Source organism: Vulpes vulpes, chromosome 4 (assembly GCF_048418805.1).
Source record: "Vulpes vulpes isolate BD-2025 chromosome 4, VulVul3, whole genome shotgun sequence".
Taxonomy (NCBI): domain Eukaryota; kingdom Metazoa; phylum Chordata; class Mammalia; order Carnivora; family Canidae; genus Vulpes; species Vulpes vulpes.
The window spans coordinates 68,439,271-68,461,378 of record NC_132783.1 but is presented as its reverse complement, the minus strand read 5'-3'; the positions used below and the strand labels follow the sequence as shown (position 1 = coordinate 68,461,378).

Sequence of the window (22,108 nt, the reverse complement as noted above, 5' to 3'; positions counted from 1 at the left end):
CGGAGACCTGACATGGGACTCGATCCTGGACCTCCAGGACCACGCCCTGGGCTATAAACCGCTGAGCCACCTGGGCTGCCCGTGCACCTTTCTGGAGAAAATTAGAAAAGTACAAAATGTAATTGACTGGGGCTCTCGGCTGGCTCCCTCAATGGAGCATGCAACTGTTAATCTTAGGATCCTGAGTTTGAGCCCCACGTCAGGTGTAGCCATTACTTAAAAGCAAAACAAGGGATCCCTAGGTGGCGCAGCGGTTTGGCGCCTGCCTTTGGCCCAGGGCGCGATCCGGGAGACCCTGGATCGAATCCCACGTCGGGCTCCCGGTGCATGGAGCCTGCTTCTCCCTCTGCCTGTGTCTCTGCCTCTCTCTCTCTCTCTCTCTCTGTGACTATCATAAATTTAAAAAAAAAAAAAATTAAAAAAAACAAAAGCAAAAACAGTAAAACATAATGGAAGGACAAAAAAAAAAAACACCCCACTCAGTATTACAAGGATACAAATTCTGTTCGAATTAATGTAGGAATTCAGTACAGTGTCAAATGGTGCTTTTTCTCATGGAATTTCAAGAACTGATCTTTAAATTCAAAAGGAAAGGCAGGTGGCCCCAAATAGCCAATAAAAAGTCTTGAAAAATCATGGGCAGCCTGCCTCGTCCAATGGTAGGACTTCCAGTTGAGGCAGTGTGGTGTGAATGCAGGGTTACATGAATAGATGAACAGAGCAGAAGTGGAACCAGAAATAGATGTCTGCATATAAAAAATGCAGTGTGACAGCAGTGACATTACAAATCAGGGAGGAAGTAATGAGCTATTAAGTGGTGCTAAGACAACGGATCATCCACGTAAGAAAAATGAGATGACTTAGTCCTACCATTCATAAAAATATAAATGGGTAGGTGGAGAACATAAATGTGGAAAGTATTTGTAAAAGTTAAAACATCTGGAAGAAAATCTATGTGAATGTATCAGTGACCTGAGGTCATGAGGACAATTACCCCAGGGCCACAGTTTGAAAAGCAAACTTAAAACATATGTTGGACAGAAGACATCACAAAATTAAAGGATCTGCCACAGGCTTGGACAAGACTTTTACAACGCATCTGGCTGGCAAAGGATAATGTCCAGAATATACAAATTCCTGTCATCGGGTTATAGTGCAGTAAAAATCTCATCAAAAAGTAGACAAAAAATATGAGCAGGCAGTTAACAGAAGACTCCAGTGAACTTACAAATGTATGGACAGATGTGTGACTCTAGGAACTGGAGAAATAAAAATCGGAATCCTAAGTAGCCGTTTCATACCAATCTGCCTGACAGAATGAAAACATTCTGACAGTACCAGGGGGTGGTGAGACCATAAAGCAAGATGAACTTGTCCTTGTGGGTAGGGGTAAAACTTACAACAGCCATTTTCCAGCGCCCTTGGCTGTCTCAAGTTCAGTTGAAGAGGTACATAATCTCTAACTACCAGTCCCACATGCGAGTAGATAATGCCGAGAAGCCTTCTCAAGCGTGCAAAAGACAGTGTCCGCTACTCCATTATTCCTAATAGAAGTTGGCAATCCACGGAAAAGGTAAAATGTATTGTGTGCCTACTGTGGGAAGCTAGTCAGCAGTGAACTTGAAATTAATAGAACAATGTGTATCAAAGCAGGCATATTCCCACAAGGTGCAAAAAGCAAGTCATGGTGCAACGTCACCCATATAAATTTCAGATATATGCAGAGCAATACTACATACTATTTATGAATATGGACATATATAGTTTATTAAAGACCTACTTGGGGTAATGAAGTACCAAATTCAGGTTACTCCCGTGAGGATGGGGTTTGAAGTGAAAAACACAAATTGAATTCCAGGTTGCTACAGAAAACTGTGCTGGGCAGCCCGGGTGGCTCAGTGGTTTAGCGCCACCTTCAGCCCAGGGCGTGATCCTGGAGACCCAGGATCCTGTCCCATGTCGGGCTCCCTGCGTGGAGCCTGCTTCTCCCTCTGCCTGTGTCTCTGCCTCTCTGTCTTTCTGTGTCTCTCATGTATAAATAAATAAAATATTTTAAAAAATATAAAACTCTGCTAACCTCCACGTTCCTGTGACAGGCACCAATGATGCACAACTGCCAAATGCGTATTCCATTGCATTACATTATACTGACCTTTCCCATTTTCATTGTTTTCTTTCATATATTTTTATTTGATTTTCCCAGTAACCATGCAAGATTGTGAGGACCATCTTCATAGATGACACAGGCAGTAACCAAGGCTACCACAGGCTCTTAGCAGAAATACTAGACCAGCCAGGGTGATGGTGAGCCATGGCACTGGGGTAAAGGAGAAACTACACATTATTAAACTTTTCCATTATTAAACGGAGCCCCTGGCTTCCCCGTGCATCTGGGGATACATCTGAAGAAGTGCACTGGGTTCTTGGATCAACTTTATGATGAACCCCAAATACAACACCCGCATCAGAGAAAAGTCAGGCCCAGAGACAAATTCACTCTTCACAAGGTCTCGGAAGCACATGGTGCTTGAGATCGACTATTTCTTCCATTTCCAGGCCCTTAAAAGTTCGAATATTGATAGCTGTGTGGTCCCAGAGAAATTTAAAACTAAATTGAAGATTAAAAAAAAAAAGTCATGTTTGTGTTTTAAGTGTGTTATAGAAAGTTACCAGAGTGATCACTCTAGTAGCAGACCTGTGGAGACTCATGCAAACTTGAGTCCCAGGCATGTGACCAGAGCCCAGGTTCGCTCCCCAGGCATCACATCGCTTCCAGCTAGCTTCAGCTGGGAGAACAAAACTAACTGCAGACTTGTCCTGCCACTGACTTGAAATAAGCTGCGGTTGGTACTCCATTCCCCAAGAAAGCTCAAGTATGAAAGTGCCCTCGGCAGCCAAGTCCCCCGATGAGTGGCTATATCGAGCCTCCTTTCACTCGCTCTGGAGTAGTGAAGACTGGTTGGCACAGATAGGACTCTTTAAATGCAAGATTTATTCTGTTTCTTTTTAAAGAAATTCTTCACTCTCCCCCCACCCCCACCCCCACCCCCTACTTCTCTTGGCTCAGTGTGAGGAGTTCGGATCTGAATCCATACACATCCACACACACATACACTCCTAACTCATGCGGTGTAAGCTGTTTCTCAGTTTTTGCTCGTTATCCCTCTTTGCCTTAAAAATGGGATACCTCTTAAAAAGGAGCTGCTTCCCAACTGCCAAGTCCTAGCAAAACTGGGTGCCTTATGAATATGTAGAGGAGTTTTAATAAAACGATGTGGATGCAGCAGCCCTCTGTGTTCAGGAAGATGTTTCCAGGGCCCCCTGAGACTCCTGGTGCTCACGGAGAACGAGGCTTCCCACAGAGGAAAGGAAGCCGAGGGAATAGGACATGATTGGATGGGTTGACTACGATTCGAGGAGAAAAAGTGTTTCCCTGTTTGAATCCTCTCATGGCTGGGGTGACTGGCACTCGGTGAGCAGGTGAGCCCAGATGGGGTGTGTGCAGCCCACTCCGCTCCGCACTTCCCACCTGGCTGGGTGGCGCTCACTCACTGCAGAGGGTATTGCCCTCCTGATGCTCCTCGTTAGCTTTATGGATGGAGCTCCGGGGAATGACAGTCCTCAGGAATTTGTTTATAGTTGAACCTTCCTTAATCTAACAATTGGTCAGTTCTTGAAATTGAAAGACGAGGAACTTGCCCATCCATCTACGTGTCATGAAAGACGTGGCTGTTGGAAGCCGGAATGAGGTGTACCATGTTAATGGCCAGCATGCATTTTGTCCCCCGGGCAACAATGACTAGTATATTATGCAGTTTTCTCATGATTAATGAAAAGCAAGCTATCCAGATAACCAGAATAAACAAAAGAAGTCCACTTTGTGATTGTGACCTAATTGCTTCTTAATTGCAGTGCTTTTCTTGCTCCTTTTCAAAATGTGCTCCTCTGAAGTTGTTTGCCCAGTCAGGAGGGAAAATTAGTGTCTGTGGACCATTTGCCTTTCAGATGTACCCATTTGTGTGGAGTTGCTGGCCATTGTGAGTTGCTTGCACGGCCACATCAGGCCTTAACTGCTTAAGTGCTGAGCTCCAAAGATGAGTTGGTTTTTTTGTTTTAAATCTGTCTCCTTTTCCCAATGATTCACCATTGAAGAGAGGTACCTTTAATTCTGGAAGCGGATCGCTCACAGTTGCGGTAAACTGCGTTAAGAGCTAATGGGTAAAACGAGGTTTTTAAAGTGTTTTGGCCCCGTGGAAGGTTCTCAGCTTCTTCCATGCTGGTGGCAGTGTGCTTCATGGCGTGAATTACAGGGACAGTCTACAGATCACAGAGACCAGCCTGGAGGGGCCTCGCTGTGGGGCCAATGACAGGTCCCCACCCTACTGCAGGCTCACAGCAAAAATTTTTCACTCTTTGGACCTTGGGTATAAAAAAAGACGATTCGAGAACTGTTTCCCTGCAGGCCAAAGCTTCTTTACTGTCTCCCCAGCCTTTTTTCAAGCCGGCATCCATGATACCATCATTTTAATAACTCTCTGAATGCACTTAATCCCCAAGCTGACGGCTGCCTGGTGGTCCTGAGAGGCTGTAAGCCCACCCCGGACGTATTTCTCTGTCTCTGGAACCATCACCTCTATGCTGGCATGTTCTCCGTCCATGGGGCCTGCTCTGAAAGGTCCCTTGTGATGGATTCTGCTGAGCTGCATCTATACCTTGATGGGTCACTTCTTTCTCTAGCGTGGGGCCCTTTAGCGTCCTCAACCTAGAGCAGCAGTCCTGTTTTTTAAAAGAACCATTCCATGCCGTTGCAGTCTTGTGTCTGTTTGTGGAGACCAGACCTGAGAAGTACCTTGTTTTGACCTGCCCCTAGTTTATCCCTGGCTGCTCCGATCGACTTCGTTCAGAGGCCGTCCCTGGGGTCTTTCAGTACTCCTCAGAGTGAGAGGCGAGAGCAGGCATGCTCAGGTTCCCATGGGCCTGGCCCTCACCCTGCCCCAACCTGGCAGGGTGACAGACGTGCATCCCTGTTGCCCTGGGTTGGGGAGGGCAGTCAGCGGGACCAAGTCAGGTTCCACATGCAGTGCTGCCAAGAATCGCAGACGCCTTACGTGCTTGCTGCCGAAATGAGAAAAGAACATCGACACGAATTTGGTTCCACCCCTCAGAAATAACCACTGTGAATTGTGAAAAGCACATCTCTAGAGGTGTATCTGCATGTGAGAATAAATGGGACTTCACTGTTTTAAAACACGCTTTTTTTTTTTCAGCGTTAGAAAGATGTTCTCAATATGTTACTTTTCGCCGAAATCATCTTTTAAAATGTAACTCCGGTTGTGTTTTTCTGTTTCCTTATGTCCCGCCATCACTCTCTCTCAGAATAGACCAGTCCCTTCTGCAGATAACCAGTTTATCCCAGAGTGTCCACCTTTGCAGGTTGGGCTGCTTGTGCTCTCCAGAGCCTTCCCGAGGCTGGTCAGGGTCCTTCATTCAGAGAACCATCTTTCTCTCCCCTTAGGTGTCAGCGGAAGCAGTGGCGGGTGGACCTACCAGCCACCAGCGTGGTGATCACGTTCCACAATGAAGCCAGGTCGGCCCTGCTGAGGACAGTGGTCAGGTGAGGGCAGGAGATGCCACCCATTAGACCTACAGGAGGTTCTCCCTGGCAGGGATGCTAGCCACAGCCCTGTGACCCCATCACACCTGGGCTAGGACTGTCTGTGGGGGGACAGGCAGGTCACTAGCACAAGGAGTGGCCAGTGGCTTCTCAACCAAGGATTGGGACCACCCCAAATGATGCCCCTAAAAGGCCTCCATTCTTTATCTGTTTCCTCAGTGTGCTTAAGAAAAGCCCACCCCATCTCATAAAAGAGATCATCTTGGTGGATGACTACAGCAATGACCGTAAGTACTGAGTCTGACTCGGCCCCCCTCCCCAGCCCTTCTCCTGGATGCTAGCTCTCCTTACTGTGGGTGCTAATGACAAGTTTCCTGAAAAAGCCAGAAGTCAGGGCCACAGAAAGAAGAGATGCCTCTTCGATGCCCCAGGAGCTCCTCCACCCACAGATGACCGTGAATCACAATCCTTGAATACGAACCTTGTAAACGAGATTCCAAATGCCCTGCTTCTTTCTCTCCCCAGCTGAGGATGGGGCTCTCTTGGGAAAAATTGAGAAGGTGCGGGTTCTCAGAAATGATCGGCGAGAAGGTAAGACTCTTTTTTCTTAATTCAATACCAAGACAGTTGAATTCTGACTTTCCCAAGCCCAGAGATAACTTAAAGAAATGTTTCAGCTGAAAGCACAATTAACTTCCTAGTCTTTTTGTCTGTCTCTCTCTACCAGAGCCTCCTGGGAGCCTCGCCCAGCAAAGCCTAGGGAGGACATTCAAAGCTTAATTGAAATTGTTTGTATACTAGGGCAGGAGTTCAAATTACATTTTTATTTATGTATTTAGAAAATTGGCTCCTCTTTTCCTTTTAGAACCTAGGAAGTCTTATCAGTCCCTGGAGTACGAGAGTTTAGAAGAAAAACAAAGATTTAGCAATGAGAAGTTTAATGACTCTATGCTCCAGGCATCTGATAAAATAAGGGATTCAAGTTTGACAGCTCGCTGAAGGTGAGGCATCCCAAGAAGGAAGATAACACTGCAATTACATGCTTATTGGATCTTGCAAATGCCAGCTTCAAAACCTGCTGTCACTCTTATCTGCTGGAGCTGGGCTCATCGAGTTGACTTTATTGGCAGTTATAAGAGAGACTCCAAAGGGGGAAAGTATTACTTTGAAGTGTCTAGAAAGGAAGCTAAAATCACAATGTAATTAACATCCAGTGCATCAGTGCTGTTGGAGGGCACAGTGTCTGGATTCTAGGCTCTAGCATCATCCAGAGAAATCTGTCAGTATAGGAAGATGCACAGATTTTACACGTGCCCTTTGGATTATATGAGAATGACTGTTGGCCCTGAACTGGTGCTTGCATTCCCTGACCAGTGTATACTCTTTCTTCTGATTCACTGTACAGTCCAACCGGAGTCAAGCAATGCAGTCTTTCTTAGCATGAATTTTCAGCCACGATAAAGTGATTGAGCCTGTTAGGACAGTGCCCGCAGCACCATATTTTAACCAACTAAGGTTGTCATTCCAGATGTTCAAGATACATAGACAATGGGATCAGCCTTGCTCCTAAGCAAGCTCTATTCACGGGACTCACATCTGTCTCCCAAGCTTAGAATAAACCAAAACCTTGAGATCAGACGGAAAATCTTGAATTCTATTTGCTCCCAAACTGCATAATGACTTTTTGAATTTAAACCCAAAGTGTCTGCTAGCACAGGCAAAAAAAAAAAAAAAAAAAAAAAGAAGAAGAGGAGGAAAGAAAGAAATTATTTTTCATGTCGGCGTTTTATAACTGACAGATCACTTGCTAGCCTTGTCAGAGAGTGCCTTTAGCCTCAGAAATCAGTGCGTCTAAGTACTTCAGGTTAGGATGTTCATTTGGGTAAGAGCCCATATTGATGCTTTGTTTTGAAACAGGATGAAGAGGGGCGGCTGGGGGAAGGCAGAGGATGGGAAGCCTGTATGGAATAAATGAAGTATGCGAGAGTTGAGTGAGAAAATGCACGCATACAACTGCATGTGTGCTCGGGTGTACCTGTGTGTGTTTGTGTATGTATCTCATATATTTAAGCATATATACAGGTGCCTATAGTATTACTACTTGATGACAGAAAATCAGTTGCCTAATGTATTATGGCAGTGAAGGAATGGCTGTAACCCCATTTAGTGCTGGGGATTTTATATGCCAGTGAGTCTTCATCTGGCTCTTTATTAGAATCAGCTGGGGAAATTCAAAGATGACCAAGCCCTTCTAAGTTGGCAGGACTTGTGTGCCAAATTCTGTGTCTCAGGGCTGGGCTGGTTACCAGCCAAACTCTCTGTTCTTTCTGCCTTCTGGATTGTTCTTTCCTTGGACTCCTTGGGATCCTCCACACTGTGCCTGACGTTCAGGAGTCAGCCAAGAACTTCTGGGGAGGTTATCACCAGACTGGGGGCTAACCTTCTTTCCCAGATCTCCCCCTCTAGAGTCCAGCCACTGTAAAGACCCTGGACTCTGTCCTCTGACACCACAAGCCAAAAACGTGATGTTGTGGTGGATCATAGAGTAACCTCAGGAGAAACAGCACATACACAGGGACTTCACTCCATGTGATTTTCTTCTTTGATGGACTGAACCCTCTCTAGTTTCTGCATGCTCCTGACTGCTCTCTGGCCCTTCCCGATACTTGCTTCCTGTGTTTTGATCAGGGTTTATAACTGTGCTCTAAGGAAGGGTCTGCCCAGTACAAATGGATTCTCTTGCCTTTGCAACACCAGGCCTGGAACCTTTGTCTCTTCCTTCCTGTGGTGTGCAGCTCTGTAAGAACCATTGAACACCCATTTTGATGACTGTGTATAAAAGAACTTAAAACACTTGTCCTTACTGGTTGTGAATAGTCATGTTATCTTCATAAACAGTCATCCCCCGTTATCCACAGAATACGTTCCAAGACCCCAGTGGAAGCCTGAAACCATGAGTAGCATGGGACCCATGTATACTGTGTTCTTTCCTATGCATGCATACCTCCAACAAGGTTTGAGTTATCAATTAGGCACAGTAAGAGATCAACAACAACAATAATAAAGTAGAACAGTATACTGTATAAAAGTTATGTGCATGTGGCCTCTCTCAAAATACCTTGTTCTACTGTACTTATCCTTCTTGTGATGACATGAGATGATAAAATGCCCACGTAACGAGATGAAGTGACACAAGTGACAAAGTGACGTAGTGTCAGGCCATTACTGACCTTCTGACGATACATCAATCAGCAGGAGGATCGTCTGCTTCCAGTTGACCGTGGCTAACTGAAATTGTGAAAAGCTAAACCACAGACGAAGCAGGGGGTACTGCAGAGAGCCCAGCATGAAGAACGCCATTTACAACCACCTTGTTTAGTGACACATATACTACTTGTGATAGGACTTGGTGTGGTAGTAAACACTGTTTATTAGGAACAGATCACAAATACGTGATAAATGGTATGGTTGGACCGATAATGGGACTAATTCTGTGTAAAAGCCAAATCACCTGAGGTTTGTCATGTATGTTTACTGGGCAGTGGTAAGTCTTAGAAAGACAGAGATATTTGCAGCATTGTTCTCATTACATTATCACCATTCACATCGGCTCCATCAGTCCTTTGAAGCATCTGAGTAACACCTTCTGTGGCCCAGCTAATTAGAAAACTCTGTTGCTGTGTCGCAGGAAAGTAGTTGTGAAAGTTCCACACTTTCACTTGCTTGATAAAGGAGACTTCAGTTATGTAAAGGCCTTTCTCAGAGGGCAGTAGTTCTAAGAAAATTGTCTTCATGGTCATCCAATTAATTTGGAAACAGAAGTCCTGACAGAACTGTGTCTTTGTAACCACAGGGTGGTATTGATCCTACCACCCAAATTTGCACGAGGGCTGCAGAGCCGCATGGTGGGGAGGCGATGCAGTGCTGAATGGGTTGTTCTGTGGCCTTTTGCTCAGCTACCCTGATGCGCTTTTGAAATTCCTTCCGCAGGCCTGATGCGCTCGCGGGTCCGGGGGGCTGATGCGGCCCAGGCCAAGGTCCTGACATTCCTGGACAGCCACTGTGAGTGCAACGAGCACTGGCTGGAGCCCCTCCTGGAGAGGGTGGCTGAGGTGAGGCCCAGGGTTCACACTGTGGTTTTCCCTGATTCCAGAAACCGGGGGAGGGGGTGCCTCTTGGACATCTATTCGAAGAGTATTTTATTCACCATAGGGATCTACGTCTGGAGGGGAAAGCACTTGACAGGTAGGAGGCAAGGATCAGCAGAGGCTGGTGAAAGCCGGATTTGTCGAATACAACCCTTTGCTTTTTCTCACAAGGACCTTCTTTCCTTGCCCTGCAGCTTTGCAGCCAACTCTCTGAGCTCAAAAGGGGCAGAGCGCTTAGAACAAGGCCTGGCATCCAAGTGCGATCTGAGCATTGGCTGCCTGAGTGCTGGGGGGCAGGTTGGCCTTCTCCAGCCATGCTGCCCCCTGAGAAACCTGCCCCGCAGGCCTGTGGCAGCACGGGGCGCCCGTAACCACACAACCGACACTTTGAGGCTGTCAGGGTGACCCGTGGCACACTCTGTGTGCCTTTGTCTCTCGAAACATCATCAGTGGTATTACTTTTGGCCTTTTGCCATTTCTCTTGCTTTTTACTTGTTTTATTGACTTTCTTTCCTCCCTACTGAGAAAGTGTTTCTTTGGGGTGATACAGCCAACTTAACAAAATTACTAGAGAAATGGAAAATGAACAAGTCATGCCTTTTACAAGTCAGGTGTAACAAGGGTATAGCTGGCGGACGGTAAGTCATGAAATACTAACTATAAGCTACTAGTAATTATGATATAATATGTTGATATTGTCCACTTGTAATTTGTAATATTACGATAATCAGTACTCCTTACTTAGTACTAACTACACGTTAGACATGTTACATATTACCTTTAATTTAGGTATTACCCCCATTTGACACACGAAGAACTTGATATCACGTCCAGAATTCATACAGGAGGTGGAGCCAGGATGGCAAAGCATGTTCTACTACATCCCTAACTGAGTCCTCTTACACATAAACACACATCTAGTTGAAAGAAGCCCCCCTGGAATCCCCACCCCTGCCCCCCAACCCGTATCCACCATCCCACCCCACTGCCAGTTCTCACAGCACCGTACTGTCCCCCAGGGAAGCAGAGGACACAGGAAAGCCACAACCAAGATACTACCGGTGAAGACCACACACTTCTACGGTGGAGCTGTCAGGATTATTTCAAATACCCTCTCCTCAAGTAAGGATAGTAGAAGGAGTGGAAAATTGTAATTCCCACTAATTCCAGTCCTACCAAAAGAAATCAAAAGTAGTGGATATTATGGTCTTTGACTCCCACCCCCAGGTCCAGACTGAGCCAGGCAAGGAAGATTGACTTCTGTTTGCAGTGCCCCCCCGTAAACTTGCAGCTGGGTGGTGCTAGAACTTCATACTGTTCTTTTATGTGTTCGTCTGATGTATTCTGTTGTTAGCTCTGCAGATTCTGTTACTAATTTGTTTTTCTAAGTCTTTTTTCTGGTTAACACGGGTTCTGTAAATGGCTCAAGGAAAGCACTTACCCTTTTATTAACTCGCCGCATGGGGCAGTGCCTCTCACCAGCATCAAGCGTCTGATTTTAAAGAGGGCAGGAAAGGTAAAAGACCTATGTTCACAAACGACCAGAATAATAACTGTGGCTGTGAAAGAAATGCCTCCATCTAAGGGGGAAAAAATGTTTTGTTGGGTAGAGTCACAGGTAAGACAAAGTTCGAATCTGGGATTCTTGAGCTGATTTGGGTTACCCTCGGCCATAATAATAGCTACACTCTCCTCATCACACACCCCTCAGGCCCACAGAAATAGATTCCTAGCATCATCGTGTGAGGATCTCAGCCATGAGTCTATTCCCGAGGTTGGCCGCAGCTTGCACATTAGGACATTTAAAGACAGCTGAGCTTAGATTCTATCAGAATGAAAGCCCCCCGTGGTTGGAAGTTTTGACATTTGGGAAAACAGAAAAGAATACTGGGGACACCCAGGTGCGGTCCTTGCCTTCAGCCAAGAAAGCAAACGCCGGAGGTGTCCCATGGCCACAGCTGTCTAGCTGCTCCCCTCCCTGCCCCGCTCGGCACAGACGAGGGCCCATCAGTGTGATGGCAGAGGGTGGGGCGTGTGGGATGGGGAGTCCCGGGGCCCCCATAGGCCCAGTGGGACAGGTGGTGAGAGGGGGTGGCTGTTACTGAGACTGCCTGACACTGACATCTGCCTCTGGTGGGGGGTACAGGAGGCTTTGTTTTGTTGGTGATACCTATTCCCATCTTTTGTTGATTTGTTTTTTAGGACAGGACTCGGGTCGTGTCCCCTATCATCGATGTCATTAATATGGACAACTTTCAGTACGTGGGGGCATCCGCTGACTTGAAAGGCGGTAGGTGCCGCTCCTGCTCCCCCCTGCCTTGCTCAGGCCGTCCGCCTGGAGGCTGATCCCTGCTCCCCCTCAGGGTCGTGAGCAACAGTGACAGCAGCTTTCACACCACTGGCGCACATGCTGCGAGCAGAGGGCGCCTCCGTGCTGGACAAGTAGCATCTCATAAAGAGAGAAAAATAGTCTCATTTCCCTTAAAGAACTTCCTGTGTTTCCTGTTCTCCTCTTATCTCTTTGACCTTCTGTGGCTGTTATGACATGTGGGGCTTAGTGCACAGTTTTGGTGTCATTTTTAATCAGTGAAGATTAAGCCTTCCCAAGTCAGAGCCTGGGATGAGGAGTCGCCAGAGCTGACAGGCTGTGTGGTGAGCATCACGGAGCTCAGGATTCATAGAGTAGCAGGGCTGGGCTCGGCTCTGCCTCCTTCCTGATACCAGCTCCTCTGACAGCCTGCATCTCCCTGGGGGCAAAGCCATCTACCCCACCACCTGGGTCACCCCAACTCTCGCTGACCACCCAAACCCCCTAGTCACCCCTGCACCTGGCTTGGTGGTGGGCTCCTGCTCCCTACCCTGCTGACCACCCACATCCTTGCCTCCAAGGGCCACACCAGCTTCCTGTTGGTCCTCACAGCCTCAGGATGTGCTCTTCACACCCACCACCCCTTGGGCCCCACGAGTGACTTGTCTCATGCTCTTACCTTCTCAGAAACTATCACAGGCCCCAAAGAACTTATGTGTATGTATGAGCATTTGCTATATTAGAAGTTAAAGGCAAGAAATTGTTAAAACACAAGAGGACGCAGGTACACATCCTGTTGTCCATCAGAGTACCGATGCTGTATGTCCTGCGGCTTCTGAAAAGCTCTATCATATGCTTTTGAAAGAGTGAGAGTAGTGAAAGAGGCATGTAAATATAAAAGTAGTTTTGGTGTGATAGACCCCCCGAAAGGGTGTATGGACCCCCATGGGCCCCTGGACCATGCCTGGAGAACCATTGGTCTCATGCAGTGCCTCATGGTGCTGAGAGGTGCACAGGGATCACGGCAGCCATTTGAAGGAACTGGTCACATGACATCTGGTTCTCCCTGGTTGTCCTCATGTCCCTGGGACTGGCAGGGTTGGTTGGGGGCTGGTGACCTGTGCTCCAGGGTCAGAGCAGTGAATGCCCTGAGCTCTGAAACTCATCTGGTTGGCAGCCACACCTCTCAGAACTTGGCTGAGGGCCAAGAGGTCAGCGAAGACTCCCCAGGACTGCTAAAAGAGATGTCAAAGCCTTTGCCTTCTGTTTGTGCAATCTATTCACTATTGATTCTTTACTCCTAAGATCCATGATTTCTTTTCTAGTTGTCCAACACCCCTCTTGCTTGGTGGGAAACAAGGGCCTTCTTTTCCCACCTTCTAACACTTTGAGCTGAGTAGAGAGGTTGGACCATTCCAGACAGACACACACAGGATTAACTGATAGTCTAACATCAAAAAAAAGAAGAAGAAGACGGTGAAACTGTAAATTTGGGCACAGCCTCTGAAGACAGAATGCCAAGAGTCCGTGAGACTCGGGCTCTTGACCTACCTGCCCTGTCACTGCAGGCCGGCCAGTTCACCTCTGCACCTCAGCATGCCCATCTGAGAAGTGGGGGTATAGCAGCACCAGCCACGGGGGTAGTAAAGGGGTGAGAGTGGCCAGCACCAGGTCAAAGATGTGAGTGAGCAGCTCCCCCATCCCAGGGCATCAGCAACAGGGCAGCCATGGTGGGAGGACTCTCCTTACATCAGGAAACGTAAAATTCAGAGAAGATGCTTAGGAAATGGTAAGAAGGTTTGAAGTTTTAAAGAGGACAGATCCTTAGTTATCAAGAGAACATTAGTGTTCATAATGTGTTCTTCCCCTGAGGATTTGCAAGAGCTGAGGTTTGATGGGCTGCTTATGTGAGAGTCAGTGCAGGGACACAGATGCTCTGGGGTGGGGGCGGGGGGCAAGAGTGCTGGCCTCCTGCTGGGTCGGAGGAAGAGTAGGCACCTAGTTTACTCAAATTCCTTTAAGAAAAAAATCAAGGATGACATTTTTAGCAGATTCTCAAAACCTAATTTAGTTTCTTTGGACCAAATTAATAAAATATTAACAGTTATACCAAAAATGCAGGTAATGTTACATCACCTGGCCCATTGAGGACTTTGCATTGTCTGTAATAACATAGGACGTTTGTTTTTTTCCTGGTTGAGGCAGGCCTTCTCCCTCGGGCAGAGCTGGGCTCTTCAGGAAAGCCCAGCGGGGCCTGCCTCAGTTTCCTCTCTGTGCCACTGTCTCTGCTGCCTGGCTCCCCGGCCGCTCACTCCTTTTTGGCCAGCCTGCCACACTTTGCAGTGACAGCTGGGAGACCATTTAGGTCCCATGCCCCTGGCTGGGCCAGAAACTACATCCTGTGCTGGCCCAAGAGACCACCAACCTCGTATCCTGGCCTGTTCAGGATACAGACCCATTGACCTCAGAGCACCCTGAGGAGAAACCCAAACATAGGTATTGCACAGGGCCTGCTGACAAAAAGCCTGATGGCATAGAGCTGAGGGATAGATGACCCTGGAGTAATTAGGTTTGGCTGCCAGGTCCTCGGAAATGCAGTAAGTGAACCACCTGTCACCACGAAATGGTCTCCTCGTGCGTCTTGAGAGCATCAACAGATGGGGTGTACTGGTGCCCACTGGCTCAACGTGGGGACCTTCTGAGTAAGGGTGAGACCCAGCAGCTTGTCAAATGTCATAAACTACATGCAGGCACCAGGCCTGGGCTGAGCCGTCCTGACTGGCCTGTAGATTCTACAAATAAATGAATTGGGACAGCCGCCGTATTTCTCAGAAGTTGCAGCCTGCTGCCAGCTTTGCCACTTCCTTGGGCTCATTTTCATCTAAAAGCCTTCCCTCTGCCACCTTGCCCCGTATGGTTTGGTTGCAGTCAAGGGATACGGAAGCCAAGTGTGCCAGCTGGGAGACCTGTGCTCTCATCCCCTCCTTGGGCTCTTTCGGCCTGGGACAGGATGGGAGGCACAGTGGCAGATTGGACTTTGTCCTCCTTACAGCCCTGTGTTCCCTGTCAGAGTTATTTGCAGGCATTTTATGTAGGAAAGCCCGCCCCACGTTTTCTGTTGGGGGTGAGCTCCTCAGGGAAGGAGTCGCTGGTATGCGCCCTTTTCACTGGCTCCCTGGCCCTGGGTCCACCCTAGGCGCCCTCCCCTCTGCTGCTTCTCTAGTGGTGGTTTTATTATTTTGGGGTTTTTGTTGTTGTTGTTGTTGTTGTTGTCGTTGTTGTTGTTGTGTGTGGCTCTCAGTCCAGTCCAAATACCAAATCCGTCTGAGCTGTGATGGACGGGGTGCCAGGAGCACCCTCCGTTCTCATCAGCACCCTAATGTTTGGTTTCTTTCCTATGGCCTGTAGGTTTTGACTGGAACTTGGTCTTCAAATGGGATTATATGACCCCTGAGCAGAGAAGATCCCGGCAGGGGAACCCAGTTGCCCCCATAAAGTAAGTGTTAGCATCCTGCAGGGGGCACCCCCCTCAGTGACCCCGCTCGGGGCATTTGTTTCCTAGACACTAAGTTAGGCTCTTTGTCCTCCTGCCCACCACCCACCCCGTTTCCCCTGTCAGAGCTCAAGGGAGAGTTAGCTTCTTCCATCGGATCACAGAATAAAGTACTTTGAGATTTCCTCAGATGAAGCCTGACGTACATATATATGAGACAAATCTCCGAGTTTAGGGACTTCCTTCACATTTGTGCCATAGAGCGGTTTCCAGCAGGGCCGGCTCTTCAGGTTGAGCTTGGAGACTAAAGCGAACAGGGAGGGTTGGGGGGGCGTGAGTCCCCTCAGCTGCTCCCCTTCCTGCTCAGCCTCCCTCCCTGAGCTACCCCTGCGTTCCCATTTGCCCACAGAGGAGAGAACTCAAGCCTGTGCCCTGCTGAGAAACTTGCGGTTGGGAGTCAGGAGTCCACCACCTGTGGGAGGTGTGAGTGTGGGCTGCCCCTCCATGCTAGACACACACTTAGGTGGCAGCCCTGCCACAGCCTGCCAGCACTTGACACTGAGTTCTCAGGGCATCTACTGGGAAAGAGGTGGGGGCTCAGTTAGCCCCACCACCACCCTGCCCAGGCTGAGGAAACACAGAAGTGATGAGTCCCGGCTAACAGGAACCAGCTTCAGGATGAGAATGAGGATAGCTGATGTTATCAAGCATCTCCTGAGTATGCTAAGGGCTTATATGTATTATTTACATATTATTTTTTCTAATCCTATGAGGAAACTGAGGCACAGAAAAACCAAGTCCCTGCCTAGGGCCCCTTGTCAGTGAGTGCCCCCAGCTCCAACAGTCACCATCTTACAGGGAAGGCTGGGTCCAGGCCCTGGCACTGTGGGAGTGTCTAAGCAGGGCAGGTGGGAGGCATTTGAAGTCAGCAGTGGAAAAACAGTGAGGATGTCCTGAGCTCTGAATGGGGAGCCATGGCTATGCCATTGCTTTTAAGATCAGCTTGTAGACATGACGTTGGCGTGAGAATGCAGAAGATCTGATCTTGGCCTCTGGCCCATCCCTCTCTTCCCTCCCACCCTCTCTCTGCCTCTCCAGAACCCCTATGATTGCTGGTGGACTATTTGTGATGGACAAGCTCTACTTTGAAGAACTGGGGAAGTATGACATGATGATGGACGTGTGGGGAGGAGAAAACCTGGGTATGTATGAGCCTGAGTCTCTTCTTTCCAGTCTGATGAAACCGTGGCCTTTTCCTACCCACCAGCGATGTCCAAATGAAAAGTGGAAGCTTTGAAGAGGCTGTTAGGCAGGAGCTGGCAGTGTGCAGGGAGCCAGTTGGAAAAAACTCTAAAGGCCTTGGTCACCATCACTTGCCATCGGCCCCCATACAAGTATCAATAGCATCCCTTTCACTAGTGTCTGGGGTCAGGTGTTAACTCTGTCACCTGAAGAGCTTACAGACATGGGGAAACATGGCAGACTGTGGGATCTGTGCTCAGCCATGTGAATTGGAAAACGAGCCTTGGCCAAACTGGGATGGTAGAAATCAGACGGAGCAGAGAGGCCTTGGCATTTAAGCCCTCCTTTACAACTTTGTGAATGATTCCAATTTGGTTTGATTTTGTTTTTGTTTTTAATAACCCGTGCAAATCAGTTTTCCTCAGGTTTAGGGACAATGAAATTTTATAGACTTTGGTCTACATTTAGTAGCCAAATCATATTTATTGCATTAAGAGAAAAAAGACTCAGTTCTTTTCTTTTTTTTTTTTTTTTTTTTTTTTTTTTGATTGTTTGTTTAGGATTTTCTGTTGGGGGTTCTGAACTGATTCCTCTCAGCTACGGATGCTGTCGAGTTAATTCCATCGTTGGATGGGTGCACCCTGGGAGGAAGCAGGGCAAGGATAGGGAGGAAAATGCGACATCACTGTCATTTTTAGTGGTTTTTCCTGTAACAGAAATTTGGGTATTTTTCATTTAAAAGAAAAAACTAGACTAGCCTCTTATTTTTCTCTCATTTTATGATGCTAAAGTTAGTGGCAACATCTCCTCTGTGGAGCGTTTGTCTGTGGTGTTTTGATGTTGAAAGCCTCTCTAGGCTCAGTAACTACACTGGGGCAAAGGACCAGGAGTCAAACTCCTTTTGGTTTTTTTAACAATACGTTGACAGATAGGAGGGACTTGTATTAAAGTGGTTTGAGCACGAAAGGCGTCAGAAGATTTATTAACCTTCTGAAGAGAATTCTGAGTCCCCCTCACTACACAGACATCCCCTGATGGCTTTGTGGAGACCCTGCCAGCCAGGAGCCTCCCCCACCCCCACCCAATAGGACAGTGCATCACTTAGGCAACCATCTCCTGAAGCCAGGACGTGCTTTGCAATGTGTGCCATTAGCTGAAAGCACGGATTAGACAGATGAGATGGTGGCCAGCCTTTGTGTCACAGAGGAGAAAGAGCATTGATTGAAGCATCAGAGGGGTATTTCGCCCAGAGAACAGAAAAGGGAGAGAATTTTTTTAAATGACCTGGTTTGTTTGTTGCTGCTGTTGGTTTGGTTTCTATATTCATGTAGCTGTGACACAGGTGAGGTTCCCTGGAAGGGCTTGAGGGGACTGGGATCAGGGTGGAGTGGGACAGGGAGGAAGGGGCTGGAGCAGCCCCTGCCTGGGCGCCGTCTGGTACCTTCCCTCCTCTTGCCTGGCTCTGTAAAGCTAAAGAGTCCCAGGAGTCTTCCACTGCTTCAGAGCTCCAGCAACAGAAGTCCCCAGTCTGAGTCCATCTTTCTGACACCACTCTGACTTCCTTTTCTGAGCACTGGGTGCATACCAGCAGGTGTCCAGCCAGCGTGGTATATGTGGATATGTGTCGGGGGAGGCAGGGTGCAGGGATGCCTTTACTCAAAATCCAAAACCGCCTCCTCCAAGTACACCCTCCTCTCCTCACCCCCCCACCCCCAGCCAAAAAGAACCACTACAGCTTCCATGTTTCCTACCTGCTAATGTAAGCCTAATGTAAGCAATTAAAAAGACAAAGAACTTGATCCCTAGCCCCCATGAGACATAGGGTCAGGCTCCTTGGATACCTGTATCCTTTGTGTCATGTCCCCACAGTATTCAGATAGAGGCTGCTTCTGGTACATCAGCTCATTATATGCTTTTTTTCTTTTTGAGATTTTATTTATTTGAGGGAGAGCAAGAGAGATCACAGAAGGAGATGAAGAGGAAGAGGGCAGATGAATATCTCAATGGCAGATATTGCCATTGAGTGGAGAACCCAATGCAGGGTTCGATCCCAGGACCCCAAGATCATGACCTGAGCCAAAGGCAGATGCTTAACTGACTGAGCCACCCAGGCGCCCCCCCCCCACCCCATTTTTAAAAAATTTAAGTAGTTAACACACACTATTAGTTTCAGGTATATAACATAGAAATTTTCCACAACTCCATACACTTCATTTCCTGCTTTCTTGAAGGACCAAGTTCTTGCCTCAGATCTCAGAGCTGGTCGTTAGCAGAGCTAAGATGCAAACACAAGCTCCCTAATTCAGAATCCACCCAGTTATCTTGAGGAATCATTCCCAAGTTGTAGTATCCCCAAATTCAAGCAAAACCAGAGCTGAATATATTTGTAATTGTATGTGGCCTTCAAAATCTCACTAGATCTCTGAAGGGATCCCTTCCTGTTTAACAGCTTCTTCCTATAGAAGCCATCGGGCCTTCCTAGCCCCCAATTTTGGAAGTTCCAGTTAGGCAACCACATATCTAAATTTTATTTCCTGAAATACAGAGAACTTCTTACTCAAGGTTTTTTTGGACTCTGAGAAAGAAAATCAGAAGTCTTTGACTGCAGGGGGTGTGGGTAGTCATGACCCTCCATTTTTCAAGGGTTTAAGGGTATTGGTTACAAAAGGCCCATGACAGCTGCCAGGATCACTCATTTCCAGCCGATGGGGTACTTCTACTACTTCAGCTTGCCACATCCAGTACGAGGAGCTCTTGTGATTCTGTCCCTAAGTGGGAGTAACACACCTTCAACTGAGCAGTCGGGGCACCTGTGGCTACCACAGATGAGGCTTTATCTAGAGGATTTACCCAGCACCTCACTCATGGTCTACGGTAATCCCCCCTTACTTCTGATCCTTCTCTACTTGTAGCAGTGACTGCTAATTCTGTGGATTGTCTTACCTCCTCCTTGTGTTCTTGATGTCAAGAAAGTGCCCTTTTATACCAAACACGAAGTCTCCTGCAGTCACTTGGATGCTTAGTGATTAGGACAGGTGCCTGGTCAGAGGGTGGCAGCCACGTGCTGAGCTTTCCCCAAATACGGTTATTCAGAACAGCGTTTGTGTTGACGTTGGCCTGAGCAGTGCTGGCCAACGTAACTAAGCATTACTCCTGAAGGTTGATTCTGTGTCAAAGTAGGCGAGCTATTGTTTACTGGCTAGTAAACTGGCTAGTGGCCAGCTTTGAAGGATCTGTGAATTACTCAGGCATCTTTGGTCACTACCATAGTCCAAGAGACACCTGTGAGCTTCCCAGGTGACTTGAAGCCTGCTAATAATGCACAGTTATGGATGAGTATCAATTTTGAAATTTAAGGAATAGTTTTTTCACCTGGATGGGGAAAGCCCAGGTGCATAGTAATGCTCAGTGCCCTGAAAGTAAGTTTTAGAGGAAGATGGCATATATGGTGGCCTGTTGTTTCTAAAATCAAAGCTACATTGTGGGCATTTCATGGCTATCAATGTTTATACACCTTCAGCGACACCTTTTCTAACAGTGTTGATCCTAAGCAAGTGCAAATGTACTACCCCATGGTCATGAGCCGCTAGTGAAGAAGTCAGTGTGAGCATTTCATTGGTAGATACTGTGATGCTACGTGGACATGCATGATCTTATGCTCAGTGTCCTTTATATTCAGAATAGACCAAAGATTCACACTTATCTCAGGGTGTCTCATCCGAATCTGGAAAGTGTTTCCACATGCTCTTTCTTTTGAATTTGGAATAGAATTGTTTAATGAAAACACCGGATTTGGTGACACAGATCTCATTGGCTTTTCCCTAATTCAGATCTGTGCTAAAATCTAAGATTGTAAATGTTCCAGGGTAGGTAGTTTATTTGACATTATTCTTCATTTTGTCTGTATCACTTTACATTTCTGTAAAACAACACCACTGGGGAAACACCCTCTTAGTGAACCCAAGGATGAACTTTCATTCGATCTTTTTTTCCCTCTTCAACTTTATTGAGGTCCAATTGACAATTTAAAATTGTAGACATTTAAGGTACACAGCTTGATTTGAGTTATCCGCCTGCACATACCTTCTGGATTGTGCCATGGAGCCAGGAGATCCAGGGTGTGTCGGATGTCTCCACTGTAGAAAGTTTAGGACCATGTTCTGGAAGGAGGCCAGTTCCTTATTCACATCTCTTTCAGCAGTTGAGGGCACAAGTGCCCTTTGATGGGATGGTGATTGGCAGGTGTCTGTACCCTGTCTGGGGTGGCTGCTGCTCAGAGCAGTCTGGAGCTCTGTCAGTCATCCTGTCTTCATTCCTCATCGCAGAGATCTCATTCCGAGTGTGGCAGTGCGGTGGCAGCCTGGAGATTGTCCCCTGCAGCCGTGTGGGACATGTGTTCCGGAAGCAGCACCCCTACACTTTCCCTGGGGGCAGCGGCACTGTCTTTGCCCGGTAAGTGGTTGTGGGAGGCTGAGCAGGGACGAGGACCTTGGTGACCACCACCCAGACACCCAGACAGGACTTAGCCCTGGGCCGTATGGAAATAGGTCTCCTTCATTGGAATACCACACAGCATTGATAGGGATCAGCTGTACACACTGCAATGTGCGTGCCTCTCCAGGGCGTTACGCTGAGTGAAAAGTTGCATACTGCACAATCCCACTTTTAACACAGTTTCAGACACAGCTACAGTGATGGAGAGCAGACGGGCGGGGCGGGACAGCGATGTGACCACAGAGGGGCAGCCTGAGGGGTGTCCAGGGTGACGGTGCTGTCCTGAATCCTCATGTGATGGTCATCGCACAAGACTGTACGTGTGTGAAAGCTCATACAACTGTACACACCTCCAAAAATGTATGAGAAAGCATTATTGTAAAGAAGAGGGACTTATTTTTTTGTATGCATTACCATCCAAGGAACAATATGTAAGTCAAGCCATACTAAATTCAAGCCAAAAAGACGGGGCATGGGGATGTGATTTATGATAGATAATAGATATATTTTAGTAAACATGAGGATGCCAAATGAGGAGCTTTCTGAAGAAAATAGGCAAATTACCAGTCTCAGGCCCACGGTTTTTTTCTAGGGAATTCTTTTAGATGCTAAAGATAAAACTGCACACAAGCCAGCCAGCCTGGCCTCCAGGAGGTGGGAGTAGTCAATCCAATATATGAATAGCTAAATAAGATGATTGCAACTACTGATAAATGCTGTGAAAAAAGATAAAATGTGGTCATGTGGTTGAGCATGAAAGAGACAGGAGGAGAGGTTTGTGGGGTGGCATGCAGCCAGAGGGACCCTCT

The 22,108-nt window shown here is 47.4% G+C and overlaps 1 protein-coding gene across 1 annotated transcript in view; it reads left to right on the top strand.

The window, feature by feature from the left end:
- Positions 1–22,108, top strand: part of GALNT2 (polypeptide N-acetylgalactosaminyltransferase 2) — a 190,043-nt gene that overhangs the window by 148,485 nt on the left and 19,450 nt on the right. The window contains exons 4-11 of the mRNA XM_072756007.1: positions 5,516–5,614; positions 5,834–5,901; positions 6,140–6,205; positions 9,605–9,726; positions 11,965–12,052; positions 15,479–15,566; positions 16,662–16,765; positions 21,131–21,257. Of these exons, the coding sequence (XP_072612108.1) occupies positions 5,516–5,614; positions 5,834–5,901; positions 6,140–6,205; positions 9,605–9,726; positions 11,965–12,052; positions 15,479–15,566; positions 16,662–16,765; positions 21,131–21,257 (762 nt within the window). The remainder of the gene's footprint in view (positions 1–5,515; positions 5,615–5,833; positions 5,902–6,139; positions 6,206–9,604; positions 9,727–11,964; positions 12,053–15,478; positions 15,567–16,661; positions 16,766–21,130; positions 21,258–22,108) is intronic.